This window comes from Colias eurytheme, chromosome 28 (genome assembly GCF_061535395.1).
Source record: "Colias eurytheme isolate Ceu_HAF_F1 chromosome 28, ilColEury1 Martin Lab GWU primary, whole genome shotgun sequence".
In the NCBI taxonomy this organism is placed as follows: Eukaryota; Metazoa; Arthropoda; class Insecta; order Lepidoptera; family Pieridae; genus Colias; species Colias eurytheme.
The window spans coordinates 3461412-3488535 of record NC_143007.1 but is presented as its reverse complement, the minus strand read 5'-3'; the positions used below and the strand labels follow the sequence as shown (position 1 = coordinate 3488535).

General features: G+C 33.8%; 3 protein-coding genes across 3 annotated transcripts; 2 read left to right on the top strand and 1 right to left on the bottom strand.

Annotated features, from left to right (window-relative positions):
- The first annotated feature begins 1076 nt into the window (after positions 1–1076).
- On the top strand, positions 1077–5138 carry LOC149896546 (uncharacterized). Its single transcript, XM_090117430.1, has 2 exons — positions 1077–4710; positions 5122–5138. Exons 1-2 carry the CDS (start codon positions 1077–1079, stop codon positions 5136–5138), a joined length of 3651 nt encoding a protein of 1216 aa, XP_089973556.1.
- Positions 5139–13758: 8620 nt separating this feature from the next.
- Positions 13759–16017, top strand: LOC149896545 (protein KTI12 homolog). The gene is made up of 4 exons (XM_090117605.1): positions 13759–14082; positions 14500–14692; positions 15115–15253; positions 15733–16017. The coding sequence occupies exons 1-4, from the start codon at positions 13815–13817 to the stop codon at positions 16015–16017; spliced, it is 885 nt and encodes a 294-aa protein (XP_089973731.1). The 5' UTR covers positions 13759–13814.
- A 3485-nt stretch (positions 16018–19502) lies between these two features.
- Positions 19503–27094, bottom strand: LOC149896544 (carnosine N-methyltransferase unmet). Its single transcript, XM_090117585.1, has 8 exons — positions 26833–27094; positions 24892–25183; positions 24362–24483; positions 23898–24048; positions 22742–22888; positions 21264–21415; positions 20190–20271; positions 19503–19719 (listed from the first exon to the last, which is right to left on the bottom strand). The coding sequence occupies exons 1-8, from the start codon at positions 26919–26921 to the stop codon at positions 19615–19617; spliced, it is 1140 nt and encodes a 379-aa protein (XP_089973711.1). The 5' UTR covers positions 26922–27094; the 3' UTR covers positions 19503–19614.
- Between the last annotated feature and the right edge of the window lie 30 nt (positions 27095–27124).

The following is a 27124-nucleotide window of genomic DNA, read 5'->3' as shown; positions in this document are numbered from 1 at the left end:
AGTATTTGGAAACTAGAATAAAAAATTTGGAAGATTTTTATTTGGAATTTAAACGGAATCATACAGAGCTAATTCAAATAGTAACATCGGAACAACGAGAATCCTTGACATATTTTATGGAAGACGATTATGACAAGTTTGAAGAAATTTACATAGACCATGTAACGGAACTAAAAGAAAAATTTGAAGAAGTGCCCAATAATCCGATATCAACATCAATTAATACGATGACAAGTGACGATGTAAAACTACCAAGAATACATTTGCCAACATTTTCGGGCAAATATGAGGAGTGGCAGACATTCTATGATATGTTTTTGTCGCTAATTCATAATAACGAAAAATTATCACCGGTGCAAAAAATGCATTATTTAAAGAGTAGCGTCTCGGGAGAACCTGAGAATTTATTAAGAAATTTTGCTACTGTTGATAAAAACTACCAAGAGGCTTGGAATCAATTAACAAAAAGATACAATAATAAAAGATATAATTTAAATGCTGTTCTAAAAAAGTTATTTGGACAAAAACAAATTAATATTGAATCTGCACAAGCGATTAAGCAACTTCTGGACACAACTACATCAGTATTACAAGCGCTAAATAATATGGGAATACCAACAGCAACTTGGGATGCAATTGTAATTTATTTGGTGGTTTCAAAGCTCGATGTACAATCACATAAACTATGGGAGAATCAGATAAGCATGTCATGTGCCGATGAATTACCAACTTGGTCACAGTTAGTGGATTTTTTAGAAGCAAGATTTCGGAGTTTAGAGATGGTAGATTTTGGAAAGCAACCTATGAGACATGAGACGTCACAAAAGAGGCAATTAGTTAAAAGTTCTTTTCACGGAGCTATCCTACAGAATAAGAAGACAGAGAATGTATTTTCAGTTTGTGGTGATAATCATTATATAAATGCATGCACACAGTTTAAGAAGCAAACAGTAGAAGAACGAAGAAATCACGTACAGAGTAAGGGCTTATGTTTTAATTGTTTGCAACCTACACATATTGTAAGTAAATGTCGACAATCAATTTGTTGCAAGAAATGCGGACGTAGACATAATACTATGTTGCATTTAGAGAAGACAGGATTCATTGAAAACACTCAAAGGACACAAGAAGAAAATGATGGGATTGAGAATAAAACTCCGTCTACGCTAGTAGAATCAAAGATTGTGGCAAATTTTGCCAAAAGAGAGCATAAAAGCTATCATGTTCTGCTAGCTACGACACTACTTAAGGCTCAGTCAAATAATGGTAACTTATTTATGGTACGAGCATTGTTAGACCAAGGCTCGCAAGCGTCTTTTGTAACTGAAGCAACTGTTCAGTTACTCGGTCTTAAACGTACATCTGTTAATAGTTTAGTATCAGGTCTGGGAGATGGTCAAATGCATATTAAACATGTAGTAACCCTATGTTTAAAATCGCGTCATAACTCAGAATTTTCTATTAATGTTAAGGCTTATGTATTAACTTCACTTACGTCTATGCTTCCATGTGTGAAATTAGATGCTCCTAAATGGCTCGAACTCGAGAATGTAGAATTAGCGGACCCAGGTTATGCAACACCAGGTAAGATTGATATTTTATTAGGGGCAGAAGTTTATGCTGAGATTTTATTAACAGGTATGATGAAACAACCCAAAGGAAATTTAATAGCGCAGAATACGGTCTTTGGTTGGGTTTTATCGGGTAAGGTATCTGATTCACTTTCAGATAAATATAAGGCTAACAGTTTTCATTTACAGGTTAGAACTAACGATGATTTTTTGAAGCGTTTTTGGGAATTAGAAGCTGAACCAGATATGATTGTTAAGAAATTTACAAGAGAGGAACAATTGTGTGAAGAGCTATATGAAAAATCAACTGTAAGAAATCGAGATGGAAGGTATGTTGTTACATTGCCATTTAAAAATAAGGATCCTGAGTGCCAGTATGGAGAATCGATAGATATAGCTAAGAATAGATTAGTCACTTTAGAAAGAAGGCTTAAGAATAATTCTAAATTATATGAGGAATATAGACGAGTAATAGAAGAGTATTTAGTTCTTAATCATATGTCTTTAGTCGAAGAAGATGATTTAGATAATCCAACGGCTGTCTATCTTCCGCATCATGCTGTTGTACGGGAGGATAAAGATACAACAAAGGTTCGTGTAGTTTTTAATGCTTCTAGTAAGGGAACAAATAATGTGTCATTAAATGATGATCTTATGATTGGACCAAAAATCCAACAAGATCTCAGACATATATTAATGAGGTGGAGAACCCATCCAATTTGTATAGTGGCTGATCTTGTTAAAATGTACCGTCAAGTACTTATTAATCCAAGACAGACAAATTTTCAGAGAATTTTATGGAGAACTTTACCGGATCAACCAATTAAACATTTTAAATTGCTCACTCTAACATTTGGAACCGCGTGTGCACCATATCTTGCTGTTAAAACTTTACAACGTTTAGCAGAAGATGAGAAACTCAAATTTCCAGTAGCATCAGAAATTACTAAAAATGATTATTATATCGATGATCTAATGACAGGTTGTGATACATTACAAGAAGCTAAAATTATTTACAATGAAATGAACAAATTAATGAAATCTGGAGGATTTACACTTCAAAAATGGAGCTCTAATTGTAAGGAATTATTAAAGTATATAGGAGAAGAAAATAAAGAAAAGGAAGAATCTATGCTAATTAAGGTTGATAATATGGTAAAAGTTTTAGGAATTTCATGGAATCGTAGTTCAGATAGATTTGTTTATACAATCAATTTACCGGAGATAAAATTTCCAGTCACGAAAAGACAAGTTTTATCTAATATTGCTCAAATGTTTGATCCAATGGGTTGGATTGCACCAGTAATCATTGTTGCTAAATTATTTATTCAAAAAATATGGAAGGCGCATTTAGATTGGGATGATGCATTACCTGAAGATTTGAACGAAATGTGGCTTAACATACGACAGCAATGCAAGGATATTCAACGAGTAGAAATACCACGGTGGATTTGTTGCACTAGTCAAAGTCATGTTGAACTTCATGTCTTTTCAGACGCATCAAGATCTGCTTATGCTGCTGCAGTTTTTATGAGAGTCATCAATCACGATGAATCCATACATGTCAGGTTAGTATCAGCTAAAACAAAAGTAGCACCTATAGAGAAGGAAGTTTCTATACCTCGTTTAGAGTTATGTGGAGCTGTGCTTGCTGCGAAACTTGTGAACGAAGTATCTCAAGTGATGAAGGTATGCAAAGATAACATTTACGGATGGACTGATTCTACAATCGTTTTAGCATGGTTGAAGGGCGGTGCAAGCAAATGGACAACATTTGTAAGTAATCGGGTATCAGATATTTTAACTATTATGGATTATAATCAATGGGGTCATGTTTCAACCGAAGCCAATCCTTCTGATTGCGCATCTAGAGGTTTGACTCCAACAGAATTACTTTCTCACTCACTATGGTGGTACGGACCGGAATGGTTAAAGAACAGAAACATTGAAATGAAAAATCCAGAGATAGTAGATACAGATGAAGAAAGAAGACAAGTATCATTAATAGTAAAACAAGATAAATTTGAAGATTTTGAATGGTTAAAATTTTCTAATTTGACTAAAATGCTAAAGGTTATTTCTTATTGTCGAAGAATATTACTGAAGAAGGAAGAAAGAAAAATTTTGCCGAAGTTTGTAACAGTAAATGAAATGAATGAAACATTAGAGAAATGTATTAAACAGGTTCAAAGAATTGCGTTTGATGAAGAGATCAAGAATTTAGAGAATAAAAAGGATATACCGAAGAGAAGTCCCCTTCGTACTCTTTGTCCCATTTTAGATCGAAATGGAATATTAAGAGTCGGTGGTCGGATTGATAAGGCTCACGCAAACCATAACACGAAGCACCCGATTATTATGCCAGCTAAGTCTCATCTTACCCAGTTGTTAATATCGGATGCTCACGAAAAAACTTTGCACGGTGGACCGCAAATCATGATGAATTACATTCGGACAAAATATTGGATAGTACGCTGTAGGGATCTAGTAAAACAACATTATAGGAAGTGCCTCACGTGCTTGCGATATTCGAAAGCAGCGAGAGTGCAGTTAATGGGACAGCTTCCAAATACTAGACTGAAGCCTTGCAAGCCATTTACGGCAACTGGTGTTGATTATGCAGGCCCAGTCAATATTAAGTTTTCTCCAGGTCGAGGGGCAAAGTCTTATAAAGGCTACATTTGTCTTTTCGTCTGTATGGTCACAAGGGCTATACATATTGAGGCTGTAACTGATTTAACCGCTAGGGGATTTATCGCCGCTTTTAGACGCTTCACGTCTAGACGTGGACGTTGCCAGGATTTGTTCAGTGATAATGGCACAAACTTTGTTGGTGCGGACAAACATTTACGAGAAATGTTTGACTCTGCTAAATCTAATTTACCTAATGAAATTGCGGAACTTCTTACATTAGAATTTACGACGTGGCATTTTATACCGCCGCAATCACCTAATTTTGGAGGGATATGGGAGGCCGGAGTGCGTTGTGCTAAGAACCATTTGAAACGGGTCATAGGTGACAGTATTTTAACGTATGAGGAATTAGCTACAGTACTATCACAGATCGAAGCATGTCTTAATTCTAGGCCAATTTCTGTTATTAGTAGTGAAGCGGATGACCCTCTCCCACTGACCCCAGGTCATTTTTTAATAGGTGAACCGGTTATAAATATAAGTGATCGTAATTATGATGATTGTAATATAAATAAATTAGAAAGATGGAATGTTATTCAAAAAATGGTAAATAATTTTTGGCGTAGATGGTCTAAAGAATATTTGGTTACTTTAAATCAGAGGTATAAATGGAATTCGAAATTAAAAGAACCTAATATTAATGATATTTGTATAATTAGAGATGATATCGTTCCACCTTCTAAATGGATTTTAGGAAAAATTGTAAACAAACATATTGGATCAGATAATATAACTCGCGTTGTAACAATTAAGTGTAAGAATGGATATTTAAAACGACCGTTAAGTAAAATTAGTGTTTTGCCTAAATAAAGGATTAGTTAATAGAAGATTATTTTATAAAATTGTTTAACTTTAGGAAGGTCAGTTGATTGAAGTGTCATATGTATTTGCTTGTGTACGAGTTTAACGCCACTACGTTGATGTATCACGGTGGGCGGTTACGTTTTGTTTAGTTATTTTTTGTTTTGTTTAGAGATATTTTTTAGTTGTTTTTTTGTTACGGACTAGTCCTTGGTGGGCGGAATGTCTAATTACGTTTAAATATGTCAAGTTACGACAATTAGTTTCATAAGTTACCAATAGATGGCGACACTTTAGATTTGCATCGCACTAGCGAAATGTGTTGTTGAATACGTATAAGAAATTTCATGTCGATTATCGGCCTTGTGTATCTTGTGGATCTTGTGTAACTTGTGTAATATTGTGTTAAAGTATAAATAAAGTAATTTAAAGTGTTGAGTGTTTAAGTGAATCCCGCCAAAACGTCATTTTATACACTGTTCGCTGTTCGCTGTTCGCTGTTCGCTGTTCGCTGTTCGCTGTTCGCTGTTCGCTGTTCGTTGTTCGTGTTCGCTGTTCGTGTTCGTGTTCGTGTTCGTGTTCGTTTTTGAATTTGAATTTGAATTTGAATTTGAATTTGAATTTGAATTTGAATTTGAATTTGAATTTGAATAAAAATTTGAATTTGAATTTGAATTTGAATTTGAATTACAATTTGAATTTGAATTTGAATTATTTTTTGAGAGTTTGTGTTTGTGTTTGTGTTCGTGTTCGTGTTCGCGTTTCGCTGTTCGCTGTTCGCTGTTCGCTGTTCGCTGTTCGCTGTTCGCTGTTCGCTGTTCGCTGTTCGCTGTTCGCTGTTCGCTGTTCGCTGTTCGCTGTTCGCTGTTCGCTGTTCGCTGTTCGCTGTTCGCTGTTCGCTGTTCGCTGTTCGCTGTTCGCTGTTCGCTGTTCGCTGTTCGCTGTTCGCTGTTCGCTGTTCGCTGTTCGCTGTTCGCTGTTCGCTGTTCGCTGTTCGCTGTTCGCTGTTCGCTGTTCGCTGTTCGCTGTTCGCTGTTCGCTGTTCGAATTTGAATTTGAATTTGAATTTGAATTTGAATTTGAATTTGAATTTGATTTTGAATTTGAATTTGAATTTGAATTTGAATTTGTATTTGAATTTGAATTTGAATAAAAATTTGAATTTGAATTTGAATTTGAATTTGAATTACAATTTGAATTTGAATTTGAATTATTTTTTGAGAGTTTGTGTTTGTGTTTGTGTTCGTGTTCGTGTTCGCGTTTCGCTGTTCGCTGTTCGCTGTTCGCTGTTCGCTGTTCGCTGTTCGCTGTTCGCTGTTCGCTGTTCGCTGTTCGCTGTTCGCTGTTCGCTGTTCGCTGTTCGCTGTTCGCTGTTCGCTGTTCGCTGTTCGCTGTTCGCTGTTCGCTGTTCGCTGTTCGCTGTTCGCTGTTCGCTGTTCGCTGTTCGCTGTTCGCTGTTCGCTGTTCGCTGTTCGCTGTTCGCTGTTCGCTGTTCGCTGTTCGCTGTTCGCTGTTCGCTGTTCGCTGTTCGCTGTTCGTGTTCGTTTTCGAATTGGAATTTGAATTTGAATTTGAATTTGAATTTGAATTTGATTTTGAATTTGAATTTGAATTTGAATAAAAATTTGAATTTGAATTTGAATTTGAATTACAATTTGAATTTGAATTTGAATTTGATTTTGAGAGTTTGTGTTTGTGTTTGTGTTCGTGTTCGTGTTCGTGTTCGTGTTCGCGTTTCGCTGTTCGCTGTTCGCTGTTCGCTGTTCGCTGTTCGCTGTTCGCTGTTCGCTGTTCGCTGTTCGCTGTTCGCTGTTCGCTGTTCGCTGTTCGCTGTTCGCTGTTCGCTGTTCGCTGTTCGCTGTTCGCTGTTCGCTGTTCGCTGTTCGCTGTTCGTGTTCGTGTTCGTGTTCGTGTTCGTGTTCGTTTTCGAATTGGAATTTGAATAAAAATTTGAATTTGAATTTGAATAAAAATTTGAATTTGAATTTGAATTACAATTTGAATTTGAATTTGAATTTGATTTTGAGAGTTTGTGTTTGTGTTCGTGTTCGTGTTCGTGTTCGTGTTCGTGTTCGTGTTCGCTGTTCGCTGTTCGCTGTTCGCTGTTCGCTGTTCGCTGTTCGCTGTTCGCTGTTCGGTGTTCGCTGTTCGCTGTTCGCTGTTCGCTGTTCGCTGTTCGCTGTTCGCTGTTCGCTGTTCGCTGTTCGCTGTTCGCTGTTCGCTGTTCGCTGTTCGCTGTTCGCTGTTCGCTGTTCGCTGTTCGCTGTTCGCTGTTCGCTGTTCGCTGTTCGCTGTTCGCTGTTCGCTGTTCGCTGTTCGCTGTTCGCTGTTCGCTGTTCGCTGTTCGCTGTTCGCTGTTCGCTGTTCGCTGTTCGCTGTTCGCTGTTCGCTGTTCGCTGTTCGCTGTTCGCTGTTCGCTGTTCGCTGTTCGCTGTTCGCTGTTCGCTGTTCGCTGTTCGCTGTTCGCTGTTCGCTGTTCGCTGTTCGCTGTTCGCTGTTCGCTGTTCGCTGTTCGCTGTTCGCTGTTCGCTGTTCGCTGTTCGCTGTTCGCTGTTCGCTGTTCGCTGTTCGCTGTTCGCTGTTCGCTGTTCGCTGTTCGCTGTTCGCTGTTCGCTGTTCGCTGTTCGCTGTTCGCTGTTCGCTGTTCGCTGTTCGCTGTTCGCTGTTCGCTGTTCGCTGTTCGCTGTTCGCTGTTCGCTGTTCGCTGTTCGCTGTTCGCTGTTCGCTGTTCGCTGTTCGCTGTTCGCTGTTCGCTGTTCGCTGTTCGCTGTTCGCTGTTCGCTGTTCGCTGTTCGCTGTTCGAATTGGAATTTGAATTTGATTTTGAATTTGAATTTGAATTTGAATTTGAATTTGAATTTGAATTTGAATTTGAATTTGAATTTGAATTTGAATTTGAATTTGAATTTGAATTTGAATTTGAATTTGAATTTGAATTTGAATTTGAATTTGAATTTGAATTTGAATTTGAATTTGAATTTGAATTTGAATTTGAATTTGAATTTGAATTTGAATTTGAATTTGAATTTGAATTTGAATTTGAATTTGAATTTGAATTTGAATTTGAATTTGAATTTGAATTTGAATTTGAATTTGAATTTGAATTTGAATTTGAATTTGAATTTTAATTTTAATTTTAATTTTAATTTTAATTTTAATTTTAATTTTAATTTTAATTTTAATTTTAATTTTAATTTTAATTTCAATTTCAATTTCAATTTTAATTTTAATTTTAATTTTAATTTTAATTTTAATTTTAATTTTAATTTTAATTTGAATTTGAATTTGAATTTGATTTTGAGTTTGTGTTTGTGTTTGTGTTTGTGTTTGTGTTCGTGTTCGTGTTCGTGTTCGTGTTCACGTTTCGCTGTTCGCTGTTCGCTGTTCGCTGTTCGCTGTTCGCTGTTCGCTGTTCGCTGTTCGCTGTTCGCTGTTCGCTGTTCGCTGTTCGCTGTTCGCTGTTCGCTGTTCGCTGTTCGCTGTTCGCTGTTCGCTGTTCGCTGTTCGCTTTTCGCTGTTCGCTGTTCGCTGTTCGCTGTTCGCTGTTCGCTTTTCGCTGTTCGCTGTTCGCTGTTCGCTGTTCGCTGTTCGCTGTTCGCTGTTCGCTGTTCGCTGTTCGCTGTTCGCTGTTCGCTGTTCGAATTGGAATTTGAATTTGAATTTGAATTTGAATTTGAATTTGAATTTGAATTTGAATTTTAATGTTAATTTTAATTTTCATTTGAATTTGAATTTGATTTTGAGAGTTTGTGTTTGTGTTTGTGTTCGTGTTCGTGTTCGTGTTCGTGTTCGCGTTTCGCTGTTCGCTGTTCGCTGTTCGCTGTTCGCTGTTCGCTGTTCGCTGTTCGCTGTTCGCTGTTCGAATTGGAATTTGAATTTGATTTTGAATTTGAATTTGAATAAAAATTTGAATTTGAATTTGAATTTGAATTACAATTTGAATTTGAATTTGATTTTGAGAGTTTGTGTTTGTGTTCGTGTTCGTGTTCGTGTTCGTGTTCGTGTTCGCGTTTCGCTGTTCGCTGTTCGCTGTTCGCTGTTCGCTGTTCGCTGTTCGCTGTTCGCTGTTCGCTGTTCGCTGTTCGCTGTTCGCTGTTCGCTGTTCGCTGTTCGCTGTTCGCTGTTCGCTGTTCGCTGTTCGCTGTTCGCTGTTCGCTGTTCGCTGTTCGCTGTTCGCTGTTCGCTGTTCGCTGTTCGCTGTTCGCTGTTCGCTGTTCGCTGTTCGTGTTCGCTGTTCGTGTTCGTGTTCGTGTTCGTTTTCGAATTTGAATTTGAATTTGAATTTGAATTTGATTTTGAATTTGAATTTGAATTTGAATTTGAATTTGAATTTGAATAAAAATTTGAATTTGAATAAAAATTTGAATTTGAATTTGAATTTGAATTACAATTTGAATTTGAATTTGAATTTTTTTTTGAGAGTTTGTGTTTGTGTTCGTGTTCGCGTTTCGCTGTTCGCTGTTCGCTGTTCGCTGTTCGCTGTTCGCTGTTCGCTGTTCGCTGTTCGCTGTTCGCCTTTCGCTGTTCGCTGTTCGCTGTTCGCTGTTCGCTGTTCGCTGTTCGCTGTTCGCTGTTCGCTGTTCGCTGTTCGCTGTTCGCTGTTCGCTGTTCGCTGTTCGCTGTTCGCTGTTCGCTGTTCGCTGTTCGCTGTTCGCTGTTCGCTGTTCGCTGTTCGCTGTTCGCTGTTCGCTGTTCGCTGTTCGCTGTTCGCTGTTCGCTGTTCGCTGTTCGCTGTTCGCTGTTCGTGTTGGAATTGGAATTGGAATTTGAATTTGAATTTGAATTTGAATTTGAATTTGAATTTGAATTTGAATTTGAATTTGAATTTGAATTTGAATTTGAATTTGAATTTGAATTTGAATTTGAATTTGAATTTGAATTTGAATTTGAATTTGAATTTGAATTTGAATTTGAATTTGAATTTGAATTTGAATTTGAATTTGAATTTGAATTTGAATTTGAATTTGAATTTGAATTTGAATTTGAATTTGAATTTGAATTTGAATTTGAATTTGAATTTGAATTTGAATTTGAATTTGAATTTGAATTTGAATTTGAATTTGAATTTGAATTTGAATTTGAATTTGAATTTGAATTTGAATTTGAATTTGAATTTGAATTTGAATTTGAATTTGAATTTGAATTTGAATTTGAATTTGAATTTGAATTTGAATTTGAATTTGAATTTGAATTTGAATTTGAATTTGAATTTGAATTTGAATTTGAATTTGAATTTGAATTTGAATTTGAATTTGAATTTGAATTTGAATTTGAATTTGAATTTGAATTTGAATTTGAATTTGAATTTGAATTTGAATTTGAATTTGAATTTGAATTTGAATTTGAATTTGAATTTGAATTTGAATTTGAATTTGAATTTGAATATGAATTTGAATTTGAATAAAAATTTGAATTTGAATTTGAATAAAAATTTGAATTTGAATTTGAATTTGAATTTGAATTTGAATTACAATTTGAATTTGAATTTGAATTTGATTTTGAGAGTTTGTGTTTGTGTTTGTGTTCGTGTTCGGTGTTCGGTGTTCGGTGTTCGGTGTTCGGTGTTCGGTGTTCGGTGTTCGGTGTTCGGTGTTCGGTGTTCGGTGTTCGCTGTTCGCTGTTCGGTGTTCGGTGTTCGGTGTTCGGTGTTCGCTGTTCGCTGTTCGCTGTTCGCTGTTCGCTGTTCGCTGTTCGCTGTTTGCTGTTCGCTGTTCGCTGTTCGCTGTTCGCTGTTCGCTGTTCGCTGTTCGCTGTTCGCTGTTCGCTGTTCGCTGTTCGATGTTCGCTGTTGAATTTGAATTTGAATTTGAATTTGAATTTGAATTGTAATTTGAATTTGAATATGAATTTGAATTTGAATAAAAATTTGAATTCACATTCACATTCAATATTCACATTCAATTTCACATTCAACATTCACATTCAACATTCACATTCACATTCACTTTCACATTCACGCTTGGCGAACGTTCATAATGCTTCATCCACACGCTGGCTGTTTGTCACAAACACCGCAAACAGCAAACGAAGTCCCAAACACCAACCACAATCACCCAACACAAACAGCCATCCACATGCTTGGCGAACGTTCATAATTTTTATGCTCATGTACGAAATTAAACTTATTGACTTGAGTGTTCCTTAACTGCTACACCATTTTAAAGATTTTTTTAAATCACTAGCTGTGAAGCAGAACGCTCCTTCTCCAAGATGTCATATGTAGAAAATAAATATAGGACAACAATCGATGATCGGCTAAATAATTTATCACTTCTTTCCATAAATTGTGATCTAACAAAAGACTTGCAATGTGATGACCAAATAAAAGAATTTGCAGCACAAAAATGCAGAAAGGTTGATTTCTAAATTACTTAGCTAAATTATTATTTAAATAACATAACTGTCTCATACATAATCTGTCAGATTCTTTTACTAATTTATTATCAATTAAGGGCTGATTTTTCAATCCTTGGTTAAAATTTATTCGTCGAATAATGTATAAAACTACCATTTTAAAAATGTATTCTAATTACAGTTTACGTGACATTTTTATATTATCGTGTAATACTTTATTGGACGGATAAGTTTTATCCAAGCATTGAAAAATCAGCCCTAAATAACATTATTTTATTATATTTTTATTATCTCTATATTATGTATAAAAAAAATACGTGTCACTTTGTTTGTCCGCGATAGACTCCTGAACTAATGAAACGATTTAAAATAAAATTTGATTGTGTTAAAACACAGACTAATAATAATATACTACGTATACAAGTTAAAATAACAAAATTGCGAAAGTAAGTATGAAACTAATATGAACATTTCCAAAAAAAAAGGCCCCTGGGTAGTTACAGCCCAGGGCCCCAAGAGTTCACGGTCCGGCCCTGTATGACTTTCTTCATATTTTAATAATTAAACGAACGAGCAAACGAATTATGAAGTTGTTAACTGCGAATAATAAAATTTTCACCAGCGGCCGCCATCTCCACACATAAACACAGCGCTTGCAGCGCCTCTACCAATGATTAATGTGATGATGTTACGATATGATCAAATAATTTTGATCAATTCGTGAAAAAACCGCGCGTTTAGTTGCCCATATCGAGAAACGATTTCTTATCATTGATCTGCTCAAACCACATCATGTTGTGGCCAATAGACAATTAACCATTTCATGAAATGCGACCATTTCGTGTAATGATTAATCATTTCATGAAATGAGCAAATCTACGATATGGCCACGGCATACAATATTATATTAAATAACCAAATAGTTTCAATAAATAAGATTTATTTTCTACATATAAGTTGAAAATCAGCATGCAAACATCCTTTTACATGTTAGCAAAAGTTATTGAAGTAGGTATGCGATTTTTCATCAATTTGTTTTTCGAAAACTACAGATTTTTTTTTCAAATTATCGCCTATTTTTTTTATCGGGGTTTGGGGGCCCTTTTAACCTCGGGGCCCTGGGCTGCAGCCCATAAAGCCCATGGGTAGATCCGGCCCTGATTCTAGTTGCAGCTTTGATCTTTACTTTTATTTTTTTTAAATCAACTGTGTCCATATAAAATCCAATGTATTGTTTTCAGTCCTTCTAGTTTTTTCTTATGCGTTTATGAACTGCTTATTTTACATTATCATTACCTATCTTTTTATTCACGTTTATCTTTATTAATCTATACTAATATTATAAAGCTGAAGAGTTTGTTTGTTTGAACGCGCTAATCTCGGGAACTACTCGTCCGATTTGAAAAATTATTTCAGTGTTAGATAGCCCATTTATCGAGGAAGGCTATAGGCTATATATCATTACGCTAAGACCAACAGGAACGGAGCAATGCGGGTGAAACCGCGTTAAATATATGATTAAAATCCGTTCAAATGATAAAGCGAGAAAGTATGAATTCTGAAAGCATATATTTTTCTACAAAATAATATGCAGAGTTACAACAAAATACATAAATGCAAAATCATAGACACAATTACTACGAAAACACCCACACAGAGTGGAATATTAATTCTGAATTCTAGACTATTAGTCACTAAACCCACACCTACAAGTATAATTTTTCACTTTTGAAAACCTATATTTTGTACAATGAGACGAATAATCTAGTCTTACCAATGTAGTTTTTTAGATTAATCTGTTAATGATACTGTATATCGTAGGTATACCATTTCGCAATTAAAATATGTACCTACTATATTAAATATAGAATACGAGTTGTGCCCTACGGTTTCACCCGCATTGAGGAAAATAATACTATCAGTAGTTATAGTACATTCAGAAGCTCTACTTTTCCCGTTTTTGCTACATTTATGAACTTTTCGCCTTTGCATCTGAGCATTGCTATTTGCTTCTCAGTTCCTATTGATCGCAATTCGCACCGTGATGTTGTAGACCCTATTGCCTTACTCGATAAGCGGTCGAATAATTCCTAAGATTAGCAAGTTCAACCAAACTCTACAGGTTTATAGTATAGTTATCGTTTATTTATTTTAGCTGTGCCTACGATATCGTTAAGGCGCGTGTATAGATTCAAATTCAAATTATACTCTTTCATCATATTTTGAGCTATCGAAAAGAGGCTCCGTTCGGAAATATATGGTAAACTAAATTGTGAAATTACATTTCATGATTTCTAAACTGAGAAGCTGACGTTTATGACGCATGTCACGATATGTCACTAACACATGACATTTATAAATATTGATTTCATGGTTTGGAAGTTTTGAATAAAAATGCCTTTAATAATACTTTGTGGAACACCAGTGAGTGGAAAAACGACAAGAGCGAGAGAACTAAAAGAATATTTCGAGAAAACACACAATAAACAAGTGGAACTCATATCTGAGGAAGAGGCGATACAAAAGTTAGGTTACAATAAGGAATCGACGTATTTAGACTCGCAAAAAGAGAAAAGAGTTCGTGGTTATCTTAAATCTGAGGCAATTAGACTTATCGGCAAAGACAATGTCGTTATTCTTGATGGAAGCAATTATATCAAAGGTAAACCTAATTCCTAAATTCTATGAATTACTAACCATATAGATATCTTCATACATACGTTGTTTATAAGAAATATAACTAATTCGAAGAAACAAATTTGTTCTACTTAACATGCTAAACTTCTTCTTTAACGAATTGTAACATTTGTTAAGTCTGTTATACCCCCTAGTGATTGATGTATTAGTAACTCAGGGCAGGGGTTAACCAATTGAGCCCCGAACGGCCCGATTGGTCCACGACACAATAGATTTTCTTTTGTGCCTGGAATTCCGGGGCCTGAGTTATTAATTGCAAAACTTGTAATAAAAACTTAGTAATGACACTTACAAACACAAATGCATTTCCTTCCAGCAAACTACTTTTTAGCCATAATATATAATTTTAAATAAAATCTTTCATAATATTATTGTATTACAGGCTATAGATACGAATTATACTGTGCATCCAAAGCGTCAAAGTCCACTCAGTGTACAATCTACACAATAAGATATCATCCAGATGCCTGGGCAGATAATTTATCAAGAATCAAACAGAGAGAGGAGAATGGTAATGATGATGTATTTACTGAACCATATACAGAAGAAGTGTTCAATGCACTGACAAAGATGAGGTATGTAAATAGATAAATGTACACTTTTATTTATTTTATTAGTTTTCCGCCTATGGCTTCACATGCTGTGTCAAAAACCTAATAAATTATACATATAAAACTTCCTCTTCAATCACTCTATCTGTTAAAAAAACCCATGTAAAACATCAGCCTTTTAAATTTCTTCTTCTAAAACTTTTTGCATCTATAGTGAATTATTCAATACAATTTTGACTGAAAACGCAAATAATGTGCTCAAAAATCGAATTGTAATTCAATTTTAAAAAGTGTCAATGCATCCTACCTTACCTTTGCAAAGTTTTAATTCCTAATGGACATAATGTAGAATTTATTGTACAACAATAATGTACCTTTTAACAATACTCTATGCATTGTGAACCTCTTTTTTAGAAGTTCAGTTAAAATAAAATAATTATTTACAGATTTGAAGAACCAAATAGAAACAACAGATGGGACAGTCCGCTATTCTCAGTGCAGCCGACAGACACATTGGACGTTAATGCGATTTACGATGTGTTGTTTAAACGGAAACCACCACCTCCTAACATGAGTACACAGAATGTAAGTTAATATAAAAAAATTAAATTAAACAGATATACATACTGTTACTTTGATTCAAACATTATGAAAATGAATTACTGATGTTAAATTTGTAAATAAACAGGCCAGTTTCTGCTAATTCACTTTACTAATCGCCTACTTTTTACAACTTTTTGCCTCATATTTTTATATATTATATTTTTACCATGCTATTATGCTTAATATATCCAGAAATAGTGAATATTATTAACTTAATTTGTTGATTAATATTGGTTATTAAACTGCTATAATCAAAAAAATACTACAATAATGTTAAATTAACAAACATTTTCAATACTATGGCAGTAAATACAAGTTTTGGATATATTCTGTTACACTTACCTGTCAGTTTAAATGTACGTCAAAAAGGAACCATTAAGAGATATCAGCAACTGGTAAAACAGACCTTTACCTGTGCCTTTACTATAATATTGTTTCTTCATTGACAATTATTTTCACAGCCGCCGCTCACATCAACAAATTTCCTCTACGAATTAGACAACATAACGCAAGCCATATCAAAACGGATTTTAGAAGCTAAAGAATTTGACGCCTTTGAAGTAAAGTTCCCAGATTATCCTGGATGTGTTATAGAAGCAGGCTTCATGTATTCAGTGAATCCACAAAACTTGTTACGCTTGAGACGACAGTTCTTGACGTACGCTAAAATGAACCATTCGAACGAAAACGCTAATAAATTGGGCAGGTTTTATATACAGTATTTGAATAAAACTTATACGGATTGAGTGTGGCTTTTATTTATCACAACCTAAGGCACAATTTATTCCTTCTTATCGAATTTTCATGAAAATAATGTTATTTTTTTATTCCATTTGCGTTTTGTAGTTCTCATTTTATTATGTAGAAATACTGTATGCTTAAAAAAAATATAACTAGATATCTAGACAAAAATCAGAGAATATTCAAATACATATCTAATAAAAACCTTTTATTTTTTTCTAAGTATCTTAGTGTGTTCTAATATTTTTATGAATTAACGTACTAATTTGGGATCAAAATAAAACACAAAGTCACTTCCATTAATTTATCTGTTCAATATAATGTACTCCAAAATAACAATAAAACTTTGGATATTGTAATGCCACATGTAAAAATATAATACTTGGAAGAGGCCATATTTATTATTTACGTTTTATTAATATCTAGAAATAACAGTTCATAAAGTTTTTAACACCAATATACAGTTGTATGCTATTACTAAACTTATGTGATAATTGTCTTGTCTATTCCCATTTTTAAAGCTCAAGTAATGGCAACACATTTTTGAAGTGAAAACTTCTTTAGCGGCGTTGGGTAAATCTTAAACTCGCGTCAGGACACGTGACCTGATCGAAAAAGCGTAAGACGGATGGATATCAAACCATGCTCAACGTTAATAATCAAGTTTTCACTTCTGCCGGCACTCCCGGACTGCAACCCGTCTTTTTTTTCTTATTCATTACATTGATCCTACTAATATTATAAATGCGAAAGTTTGTGAGGATGGATGTATGTATGAATGTTTGTTACTCTTTCACGCAAATACTACTTAACTGATTCCAATGAAATTTAGCACACATATAGAAGGTAACATGGATTAACACAGGATAGGTTTTATCCCGGAAATCTCACGGGATCGGAAACTATGTGGGTTTTTTTTAAACGCGGGCGAAAAGCTAGTACTATAATATTATGATACGAAACTTTATTTGTAGGATGAAGCTTGCAAGCAGAATTGATATATAATTTTTGTCTATGTTAAATTTATTATCTATGGTTTGGCGGCATAGACGTACCATAAACTTGTCTCATAATCTCACCCATGCGTGCCTCAAAATCTTCCTACGCGTTTTTTACGCGACATAAGGTGTTAATTTTAATGAATTTTTATATAACCCGACGCTCGGGTATTTCTCGTAGAACTTTAAATAATCATTTGTGAGTCTTATTTAGTTGTTCAGTACATCAATGTAGAAAAAAAATGTGTGTTCATAAAAAAATGATGGTTTCATGTATCACAAATTGAGATATTTTAATTTTTGTCGTTCTTTGCAAAATATAGGTAAATTATGAAATTGTTTATCTTAAATACGTAAAATAATTTTAATAACATATCTAACTAGTATTTAAAAATTCTTAATAACAAAAAAAACTTGCGTAAGTTGTGTTGCCAGTCCTTGAACAATGGAGAGTAAAATAAAAAATATATAACGCGTACAAATTAATTTGAGACTCGGCCGGCCGCAAAATACGCGACATATTAGTTTTTCTTTTAAAATATTACAACCCAAAGTAAGTAAAACTTACTTAGTTTGAATTACATTCCATTATTTTATTTATTTTAGAAAGGTGCCTATATTATATTGAAAATAACGTCATCGGCTCAGGTCTCAAGTTAATTCGTACGGACTATAGTTGTTAAATTTTCTATATCAAGTAATTTAAGTTAAATTTTCTATATCACTTTGCGGTTTATCACTTTATATAATATTTTTCTATGTTTTTCTTATAAGTATTTATACGTAGATAAATGTCACAAAACAATTGGGCGATTGATGTGTACATATTTTGTTTAACTGCAAATATTTTAAAGATTATAATATTATGTATTTTAAAGCCATCCTTCAAACGATAAACTTTATATTCATAAAAGAAAATATAAGATAATTGAGAAAAGAAATAAAATCAAAATACAACACAAGTGATTATTTATAAATTTTAAAGCATAATGTGATTACCCGTGTCCCCTAGTGGGGTAAGGGGCAGATGCATTATACATCGGTTTCACTGATCGATTTTCTTTAGGGACAAGTAGGTGATCACCCTTCTGTGTCCTGCCAGACCGAGACATTTTTTCTTCGTCTCTGCGGAATCGAACCCAAAACCGTCGGTTCTACGCTTACGCGTTAACCACTGTACCAAGGAGTTGGTAATTGTGAATTGTAAGAGAATTGTACCTAAGTGTAAATTTTAAAAAATAATATGGCAATAATGAAAAATATATTATGAGGATGAAGGATGACGTATTTTAAAACATAAATACTGTATTAACATTCCTATAATGTGAACATATTTTACGATAAATTGAAAAGAATTTTATTACACCATGCATTTACATTTTCATATCTCGACAAACAAGTAATTAAATTTTTAAGGACCGATTTTTCAATGCTTGGATAAAACTTATCCGTCCAATAAAATATTACACGATAATATTAAAATGTCACGTAAACTGTCAAATACGGGCAATTAGAATACGTTTTTAAAATGGTAGCTTTATACATTATTCGACGAATAATGTATAAAGCTACCATTTTAAAACTGGTTAAAACTACATTTTAAGACTGCCGCAATGTGGACGAAATAACCCGGTAATTCATAGTAGCGGAAGAAACCATTAAAAAAGATAAAAGAGCATTCAGACATTTAAAAGACAACTTTTTACGGTGATGTCGCACTTGCATTGAGCAACAGCGGGACTATTTTAAAAAAAATCTGGTAATTAAACACCTATTTCTTGGTTTTATTGATCATCATGTTAATAAAAATTTTGCACTTACCACATTTAGATTTCAATTTTTCCATTGAAGCCTTCAGAATAATAGAATGAAATTTTTAGGGTAGCTACCTGATCGATAGAGCAAGTTTTTAAAAGCCAAATGGAAAACCTTTTTTATGTGATTTTATTTTTTTATGGGCCCTTGAAGTTATGAACATACTGGGTAATTTTATCTTTCATGCCATTTAATTCTTTTTTTTTATTCCATTCGAAGATCTAACGATAGTAAATGTTACTATACTGAATTGGCCTATCTTTCAGCTTAGCACACAAAAAAAATCAAGCATCTAGCGCAATAATTCACGTCACCATAAATAAAAATCTCATCGTACTCGGCGATAGATGAAAAATTGAAAAAAAATTAATAACTCCGAAAATACGAAAAATCGCATAACACACATGGGGGTGATTCGGATAGCCCTCTAAGTCCTCTACCTCCCAGCTTCCGTTCATCACTACTTTTTGGGACACCCTGTATATTATATGGCATACTTACCATTTACAATAAAAAGCTTTTTGAAGTGAAACTTCTTTAGGCGCGTTGAGAGTAAAATTTCCAGTACGCGTCATGGCAATACCGTCACGTCATGGAGCAAGGCGACGATTTGATCTTTGAATCTCACTAAAGAAGTTTTCTTCTGACACGTGTGCTCGGTACACACGCTCTTTTCTATTATAACATCAATAAAGATTTTTTTTAACTAGCAACATTAAAACATACACATACAGCCCATAACATAAATTATTCTTAATTATAATACTTTGTTCTATCGAGTATTATAAATTACAGGTTAGGCTTTCTGCACACGAAGAAAACAGAATTGTATTCATGTTGTAGCATAGAATTTGGGTTCTGTGCGTATTTCGTTTTCACGCCTGTGCGTTCCTTCTGTAAATGATAAAAAAATGTTTTTATTAAGAAAAAAAAAGAAATAGTATTGGATCATTGATCAAACTGGCATTTGACAGTTAATTGAAAAAATGTATTTATATGATTCTTTCATATGCTTTTTTACTGTATGTCTGCTTAATTTAAGTGAAACGAAATCCATAAAATATTATTGCTATGTCTGAAAATCTTTTTTAGTGTATTTCAACCGACATTAAAAACGACAAAACATTAAACAAAACAAAAAAATAATTATAAATATGAATTTAGTGCAAATTTTAGTGTAAATACTAAGCTCGCGCTGATTTTAAAATTAGAAAAAAATGACACTAGAAATGAATCACTCATAATCAATTATAGACCTTACACATTAAAACCAACGGAAGTGTATAATTATTTTATTTTCGGTAATTATTTTGTTTAAATAAAATGTATTACTATGTTTTAAATAGAAATATAATATAACTTACCACAATATCAAACCCAACGTCCCTTATTATATCAACTAGAATGTCATATGGCGGCTCGATGCTAATCTCGTTTGGCATGTCACTGAAAATAAAATAATTTGTAAATAGTTTTCACAATAAAAAAAACTTGAGCGATGCCAAGGGACATCCGGATGGAACGAAGTGTTAAGTTAGAGAGAGACAGACAGAGAACCACGCGCATGTCGCACAACTCTAACAAAAAGTGTCATGACAACTTTTCGTAAGAATTTTTTCCGTCTAGCCCCCTTTCACAACGCGCGATAAGGAACTTCGTTCCAAAAATTAACAGAGATAATAAGAAACATGTAATGTTACAATAAATGCTATAAAACAAAAAATTAAGCATTAAGTAAATGTGTTTTAAAATTGCGCAGTAAACCATGTGTATCAAAATATTCTTAAATATTATATTATGTATTGACTTCTTAGTACAAATATATTTATTATAAGTAAAAAAAAATAATGTTCAGTTTTATAGCATTCAAATGCCCTTAGACACATAAAACTGAAAGAGTAGAATAAATTCGATTGCTCTGGCGGGATCACGGGTGGCCGAGAGGCAAGGCAAAAAGATGAGAGTTCGAATCCCAATTCGCGATCGAGATATTATTTTCTATTCTTAAAAAAAATATCATTTACAAAACAACTAGCTTTCCGCCCGCAGCTTCGCCTGCTCGAATCACTATCTATTAAAGAAAACTGCATCAAAATGTAGTTGTTAAGTTTAAAGCATACATATGTAAGCATACATAGGGACCTACCCTATATAGGGATATAGGGACAGAAGAGCGACTTTGTTTTATGTAGTGATATTACAAACAAAAATAAAACACATTCCAATTCCACATACCATGACAATATAATAATGAATAAACTTATAAAAACAATTTCACACAATGCCTCAGCCCCCGGAATCACAGACACAATAGAAAATCTATTGTGTCGTGGCACGATCGGGCCGCTCGGTGGTCAAGGGGTTAACAACATATCACACAAATAAAAAATACTTATTTATTTAACACTTAAATAAAGTTTTACAAACAGGAAGCTCACCTATAATGATACAATAGCGGTCCCAAATTGATCCAAATGCCTCCCGGTTGCAATATGGCGTATATCCTCTCGATAAATTCTATTACGTTCGGCGCGCAATCTATGAAGAAACACGTCGCGACACAATCCCATTCGTCTGTCTCTGTGTACACCTGGAATTTAATTAATATTTAATAAAAAAAATAGAAATTTTTAAATACAAAAATTTTGATCACGATACGGGGATACGAACCGGCGTATTTCGGTTCGCGATCAAAATTTTCTGTTCTTTAAAAATTTCTTGCATTTGAATGCTATAAAACTAAATATCAAATTATTAATTTGACATATTTTAGAAAATCTGGAAACGAAATATGGCTTGAGTATTAATAGATTTTTTACAGATCTGAATCTTATAGAATTTCCCCTGCCACCGTATCCCCAATCTCGTTGTTCATGCAACTATTGATCCCTGCCGCTGTATCTTGCCACGCAGTTACACTACCTCCTGGAGTTAGACAGACACGCGTGATAATTTACGAATTTCACCAAGAGCCGAAAGACCCGAGTAAATACTATATATGACACACTATAACATCAGTCCCCTGCCAGTTGCCACCGTATCACCAATCTTGTTATTCACGCAACTAATTGCTTAAGTTACCCGCTCGCCACGCATATAGTTGTGCCACACATGTTACGTGACACGCATCACATCAGTCCCCTGCTGCCATATCACCAATCTTATTATTCACGCAAATATTCACTATCTTTTTTTACCCGCTCGTAACGCATATTGTTGTGCCACACGAGTCACGTAACGCGCTATAACAACAGTCCCCTGCCACTATATCTCCAATCTAGTTGTTATCTCTTGTTACCCGCATCACGCAGTCACGTGGTGCTCGCCTGTCGCTTTTTATTGATATTTTTCACGAGAATTTTCATAAAATCCGTAAATATTTCAAGGAATTGTGTTCATTTGGTTTTTTTCTCTTTCTTTTGTCTCTCTCTCTATGAATAATATAATATATTTATTAATAAATATGTAATTAAATTTGAGTCAAGTTAATTATTTATCATGTTGTGTTATCCTATAATTGTTTGTCACAATTGTCTAAATTTTTTATTGTAGCATTTACCTTAGCTATAAGTATTGTTGATACAGGTGTTGGATGACCTTAGTAAAGAAAATGTGTGCGTGTACTAGTGCACACACGTAAGAAGTGAAACTTCTTTATGACCTTATTTTTCAAAAATAATTTACTATATGCAACTTTACATAATACGTCGAATCACGCGTGGTAGGGATAAGGAAAAGATGGCGCATAACGGAGAAATGTCACGCGTAACGAAAAAATGTTACACAAAGTTTTTTTCCGACCCCGATAAAGAAGTTTAATTTCAAAAATAAAATGTGTCACGAGCATTGAGTTACATGTACTACGTACTAATACCTCAATAGTCACAAGTCGCGTGTCACGTGTCACGCTACTCACCTTGAGAAAGTCCCCCGCGGCGATGGAGAAGTGCGAGTGGTGGCAGGCGGGCGGCACGTCGGGGAACGTGGCGGCGGTCGCCTGGTGCTCGCTCGTCATGTGGTTCACGTATTGGTGCAGCCACGGGTATACTGTGTGCTTGTTCGCCTGGTGACAAACAATATTTATTTATTTTTTATTTATTTATTAAAAAGGTTTATCACCAGTTGTTACATAATATGTATCATTCACGTAAAACAGTAACAATAGGATTTACACATTATTATGCACAACTATTACAGATGAACACTACATTCACAGAAACTAATAATAAATTAGGCGATATCTATACACAATATATCTATACAATTAAACAAAAAAGAAATGTGTGTGCTCTTTTATTTATTTATTTATTTATTAAAAAAGGTTCATCACCAGTTGTTACATATGTATCATTCACGTAAAACAGTAACATAGGATTTATCTTCTTTCTTATCATTAAAGAGTTCTGATTAACTAGTATATTCCTATGATGATGTTGCTCATTCATATTTAACATTGTGTTCGTCACAAAAATTTACAAATCTATACTAATATTATAAAGCTGAAGCTTTGTTTGTTTGCACGCGCGAATCTCGGGAACTACTGGTCCGATTACAAAAATTCTCTCGGTGTTAGATAGCCCATTTAACGAGGAAGGCTATAGACTATATATCATCTCGCTAAGACCAACAGGAGCGGAGCACTGCGGGTAAAACCGCAGAGCACAGCTAGTTAAAATTAAAATTACCATTGTACACATAACTAAATCAGAAAAAGGACGAGTATTATAGCTTATTTAAGTAAAATTACATTGTTATTTTTGATGTTACCTGAAATAATAAACAAAATAGCTTTCTCAAATTACACAATAAAAATAAACTTTTTTTTTTATAAAATCAGTTTTTCCAACCAACCAACCACCCTCTGGACACTTATTCTGTATAAAATTGCTCGCAAACAGCATGAACAGCGAGAACTCAGTCCCCTGGCAAGTAAAGCCACGGGCTACTATCTATTACACAAGTAGGATCACTAATACTTTCATTTGCTAACAGTATAGCCAGTGTACAGGCATATGTTAACACATAGCCAGCTAATTAACCAAAAAGACACCATACTAAACAAAACCGCTCACCTCAGGACACTTGTTCAGTATAAAATTGCTCGCAAACAGCATGAATAGCGAGAACTCATTCCCCTGGCACGTAAAACCACGCGCCGCTATCTCCCACGCGAGCCGGCCGAGCCCCGCACCGGGCACTAATACTTTTATGTGAGATCGATCACTGGAAAGAAAATAACGTAGTTAAGACTTTTCGCCTGCTATAAATAAAAATTCGTAGCAGAAAACATACTTTCGTTATTCTTAGTGTGTTCGAAAAGATTCTATGCAATAACACTGAACAACACTGAATACGAGTTTTAGCTTACACTAAAAGATCACGTAAGAATGCACTACTCTAGCTCTAAATTTGTTTGGAAGATTTGCTTCTGATTATATTCAAAATATCACCAAAAAGATGTTAAAATTGTCCAGTACTCAATTAACACAATATAAATAAGTATACACTATCTTATTCCTTGATAGAATTTACTTACTTTAAGGTATCAACCGGAAACCTAGCTTCTAACTCATCCAGTATAGGTTTATAGCACTGCTCTCGTTCCACTGCGCCGGCTGAACTCCAATCCCTGACTATATTCTTTATAACTGATTGTACCTGAAATAATGTTTATTTTTATTACAAATACTTTTACAATATTTGAGGGAAATTTCGTAAATGTTTAAATTATTAAGAATAAGATAGATAACAATGACCAATTCCAAAATGAAAAGCAATTTATAGGGCTAGTTGTAGAAATATAAATATTATACCTTTTACAAAACATATGTTATTGTATTTAAAAATAAATGAAAAGAGCTGAATCTTTTCCATATTTTCCAAAAATTATAACATGATAGGTATACATTTACAATTTTTTGGAGAAAATATTTTTTTTAAAAGCATTACAACTTAAATATCAATTCATATTGTAAATATATTTAGCACAAAATTATTATCTTACAGTTTAAGTTACATAGAGTAATCAATTGCCCTAAAATTCTCATATATTATTTTGATAGTTACCTTTTCAACATCATGCTGCATCTTATGTTGTTTCTGCGAACTAATCTCGCAATTATTATAATTACAACCAAACGATTCCGTACCGTTCGTCTCTCCATCCTGACTATGGTCCACATTTTCGAACATTGTATCCACATGCTTTATTATCATATGCACTACATTATTATTAACGTCTAAACAGTTTTTAAACTTAGTGAGATAAGCTTTGTATTTCTCTAGGCGATGTTGATGCGTCTTTGGTAACATGGAGATGATTTTCTCTGATTTGTGTATCCTGTCCAGGCAACATAATCTGTGGAGGAAATATTTCTAATATGATAAATAAATAATAAATAAATAAATATTCAGGACTATTTTCACACACGGTACAATCTGATCCCATAGTAAGCTTTCACTTGTGTTATAGAAACCAGATGGCTGATATATAATTTTAAATAAATACTTATATAGATAATAAACACCCTGACACAGAGCAAACATCTATGTTCCTCACACAAATATTTGCCCCGGGTGGGAATCAAACCCACAACCTCTGACTTGGAAGGCAGGGCCACTACCAACCAAGCTAACCGGTCAGTCAAAAATGTTCCTTACGTATTATGATGGAGGAGATTAAGAAAACTGCAGAGAAATTTTTAATTAGATAAATAATATAAGATGATATTATTTTGATATCTTAAACGTAAGAAAAATATTATATTTTTGTATCTTAAAAAGCATACAGCAACTGCAATTAAACTACACTTATTAATTTTAATCTATTATGATAAAGGCATTAAGATAAGATCTTAAAACAGATGTGAAGAAGTTGCTACCTACTAAATAACTAAATAATTACCTAAAAGTTATTATACAAAAAATCGAGTTTAAAATCAGTTAAAATCTTCAATTTTTAAACTACCTAAAATGTAGACTGCAAATCTTCATACACAAACACTCACACATTGATGGGGTTGGCCTTCTTTTGTCTTTGTAAAAATTTTGTTTTTTTTTTATTATCATACCTTAAAACTAAATGTAACAATCAAGGCAGGGGACTGACTGTCTTAACACAGGTTATATACTTATATATAGCTTACTATCCCAGCATGAGAGCCAGAGCCTCATATAAAATTTGGGAACAAAAGTGAAATAAAGATTCTAATTCTTTTTCAGATTATTATTATTTCTTATGTTTTTTCAATACAGTGAGAATAAAATTAAACTGTATTGTTTTGAGCAACTACCATAGGTGTTACAAATATGATGCACTGGATATCATGTTCATTAAATAAAATTCTACAAAAGCTTAAATTCAAAGAGGATACCTAATATACTGTCCTCAATAAACATTATGTGAATTAAGGATTTGAAATATTATGCAATGTTATCAATAAAAATTTACACAAAATTAATTTAAAAGATACCTAACTACCCAGCTAGTGAATAACAACTTTTTCTCAGCAAAACTTGATCATCTTTTACAAATTTTACAAATACAAATAAATTGCTTTGCTCTTTAATTTAAAAAGCAATTTTCATTTTAGTAAATAGTTAATACCATAAAAAATTTGTACATAATAGACTTGTTCCATTATTGTATGCATTACACATAAACAAGTAGCTATGAAATAACAACCTATTATGTTTTTAATGCTAATCACACAATAACATCTATCTATATTATTATGTACTTTATATCTATATATGACAAACAATTATAACCTTGAAAAAGGTGCTAAATGCAACTCTATTGCACAAGGACGTTAGGGTCAGAGTTCCGCACGTGTATCGGACGTAAACAAATCTCATTGTTACATGTAAATAGGTTAATTACATACTCCGAAACAAAGAGTTGTTGCTATGTACTTTTTGTCGGTACAAAAAATAACAAATTAATGAAATTGGAAGTCTATGAGTAAGGCAATTGATTCTGTATACTTTAAAGAGAGTATTACTTACTTGTAGTATTTAAAAGCATTAACTACAGCTTGAAAATGGGCGCGCTCTTTCGCTTCATCTATTTCATCAGCTGCCGGCAGAGAAGACATTTTTTACAGCAGTCGAAAGACGATTCAAAGTAGATTGAGATATCACGAGGATAGTATAACTAATATGTAACTAAAATAAACGTATTACACAAAATAAATTGATCCAGAACATTAATTCTGTACCAATTAATTCGAAAACCGATCAGACAAATTCATAATCTTTTGTCATTTGACATTTACCATTTATGTTAATGTCAAACAGA

What these genes read in the sequence shown, in the direction of transcription:
- LOC149896546 (XM_090117430.1), top strand. Translation starts at nt 1,077, where the DNA reads ATGTTGCATTTAGAGAAGACAGGATTCATTGAAAACACTCAAAGGACA.
- LOC149896545 (XM_090117605.1), top strand. Translation starts at nt 13,815, where the DNA reads ATGCCTTTAATAATACTTTGTGGAACACCAGTGAGTGGAAAAACGACA. An exon ending in AATGCACTGACAAAGATGAG is followed by an intron (nt 14,693 to 15,114) that starts GTATGTAAATAG and finishes AATTATTTACAG; the next exon opens with ATTTGAAGAACCAAATAGAA. An exon ending in CTAACATGAGTACACAGAAT is followed by an intron (nt 15,254 to 15,732) that starts GTAAGTTAATAT and finishes TTATTTTCACAG; the next exon opens with CCGCCGCTCACATCAACAAA.
- LOC149896544 (XM_090117585.1), bottom strand. Translation starts at nt 26,921, where the DNA reads ATGTCTTCTCTGCCGGCAGCTGATGAAATAGATGAAGCGAAAGAGCGC. An exon ending in TTTCCGGTTGATACCTTAAA is followed by an intron (nt 24,049 to 24,361) that starts GTAAGTAAATTC and finishes TTTTCTTTCCAG; the next exon opens with TGATCGATCTCACATAAAAG. An exon ending in CCGCTATTGTATCATTATAG is followed by an intron (nt 20,272 to 21,263) that starts GTGAGCTTCCTG and finishes TTTTATTTTCAG; the next exon opens with TGACATGCCAAACGAGATTA.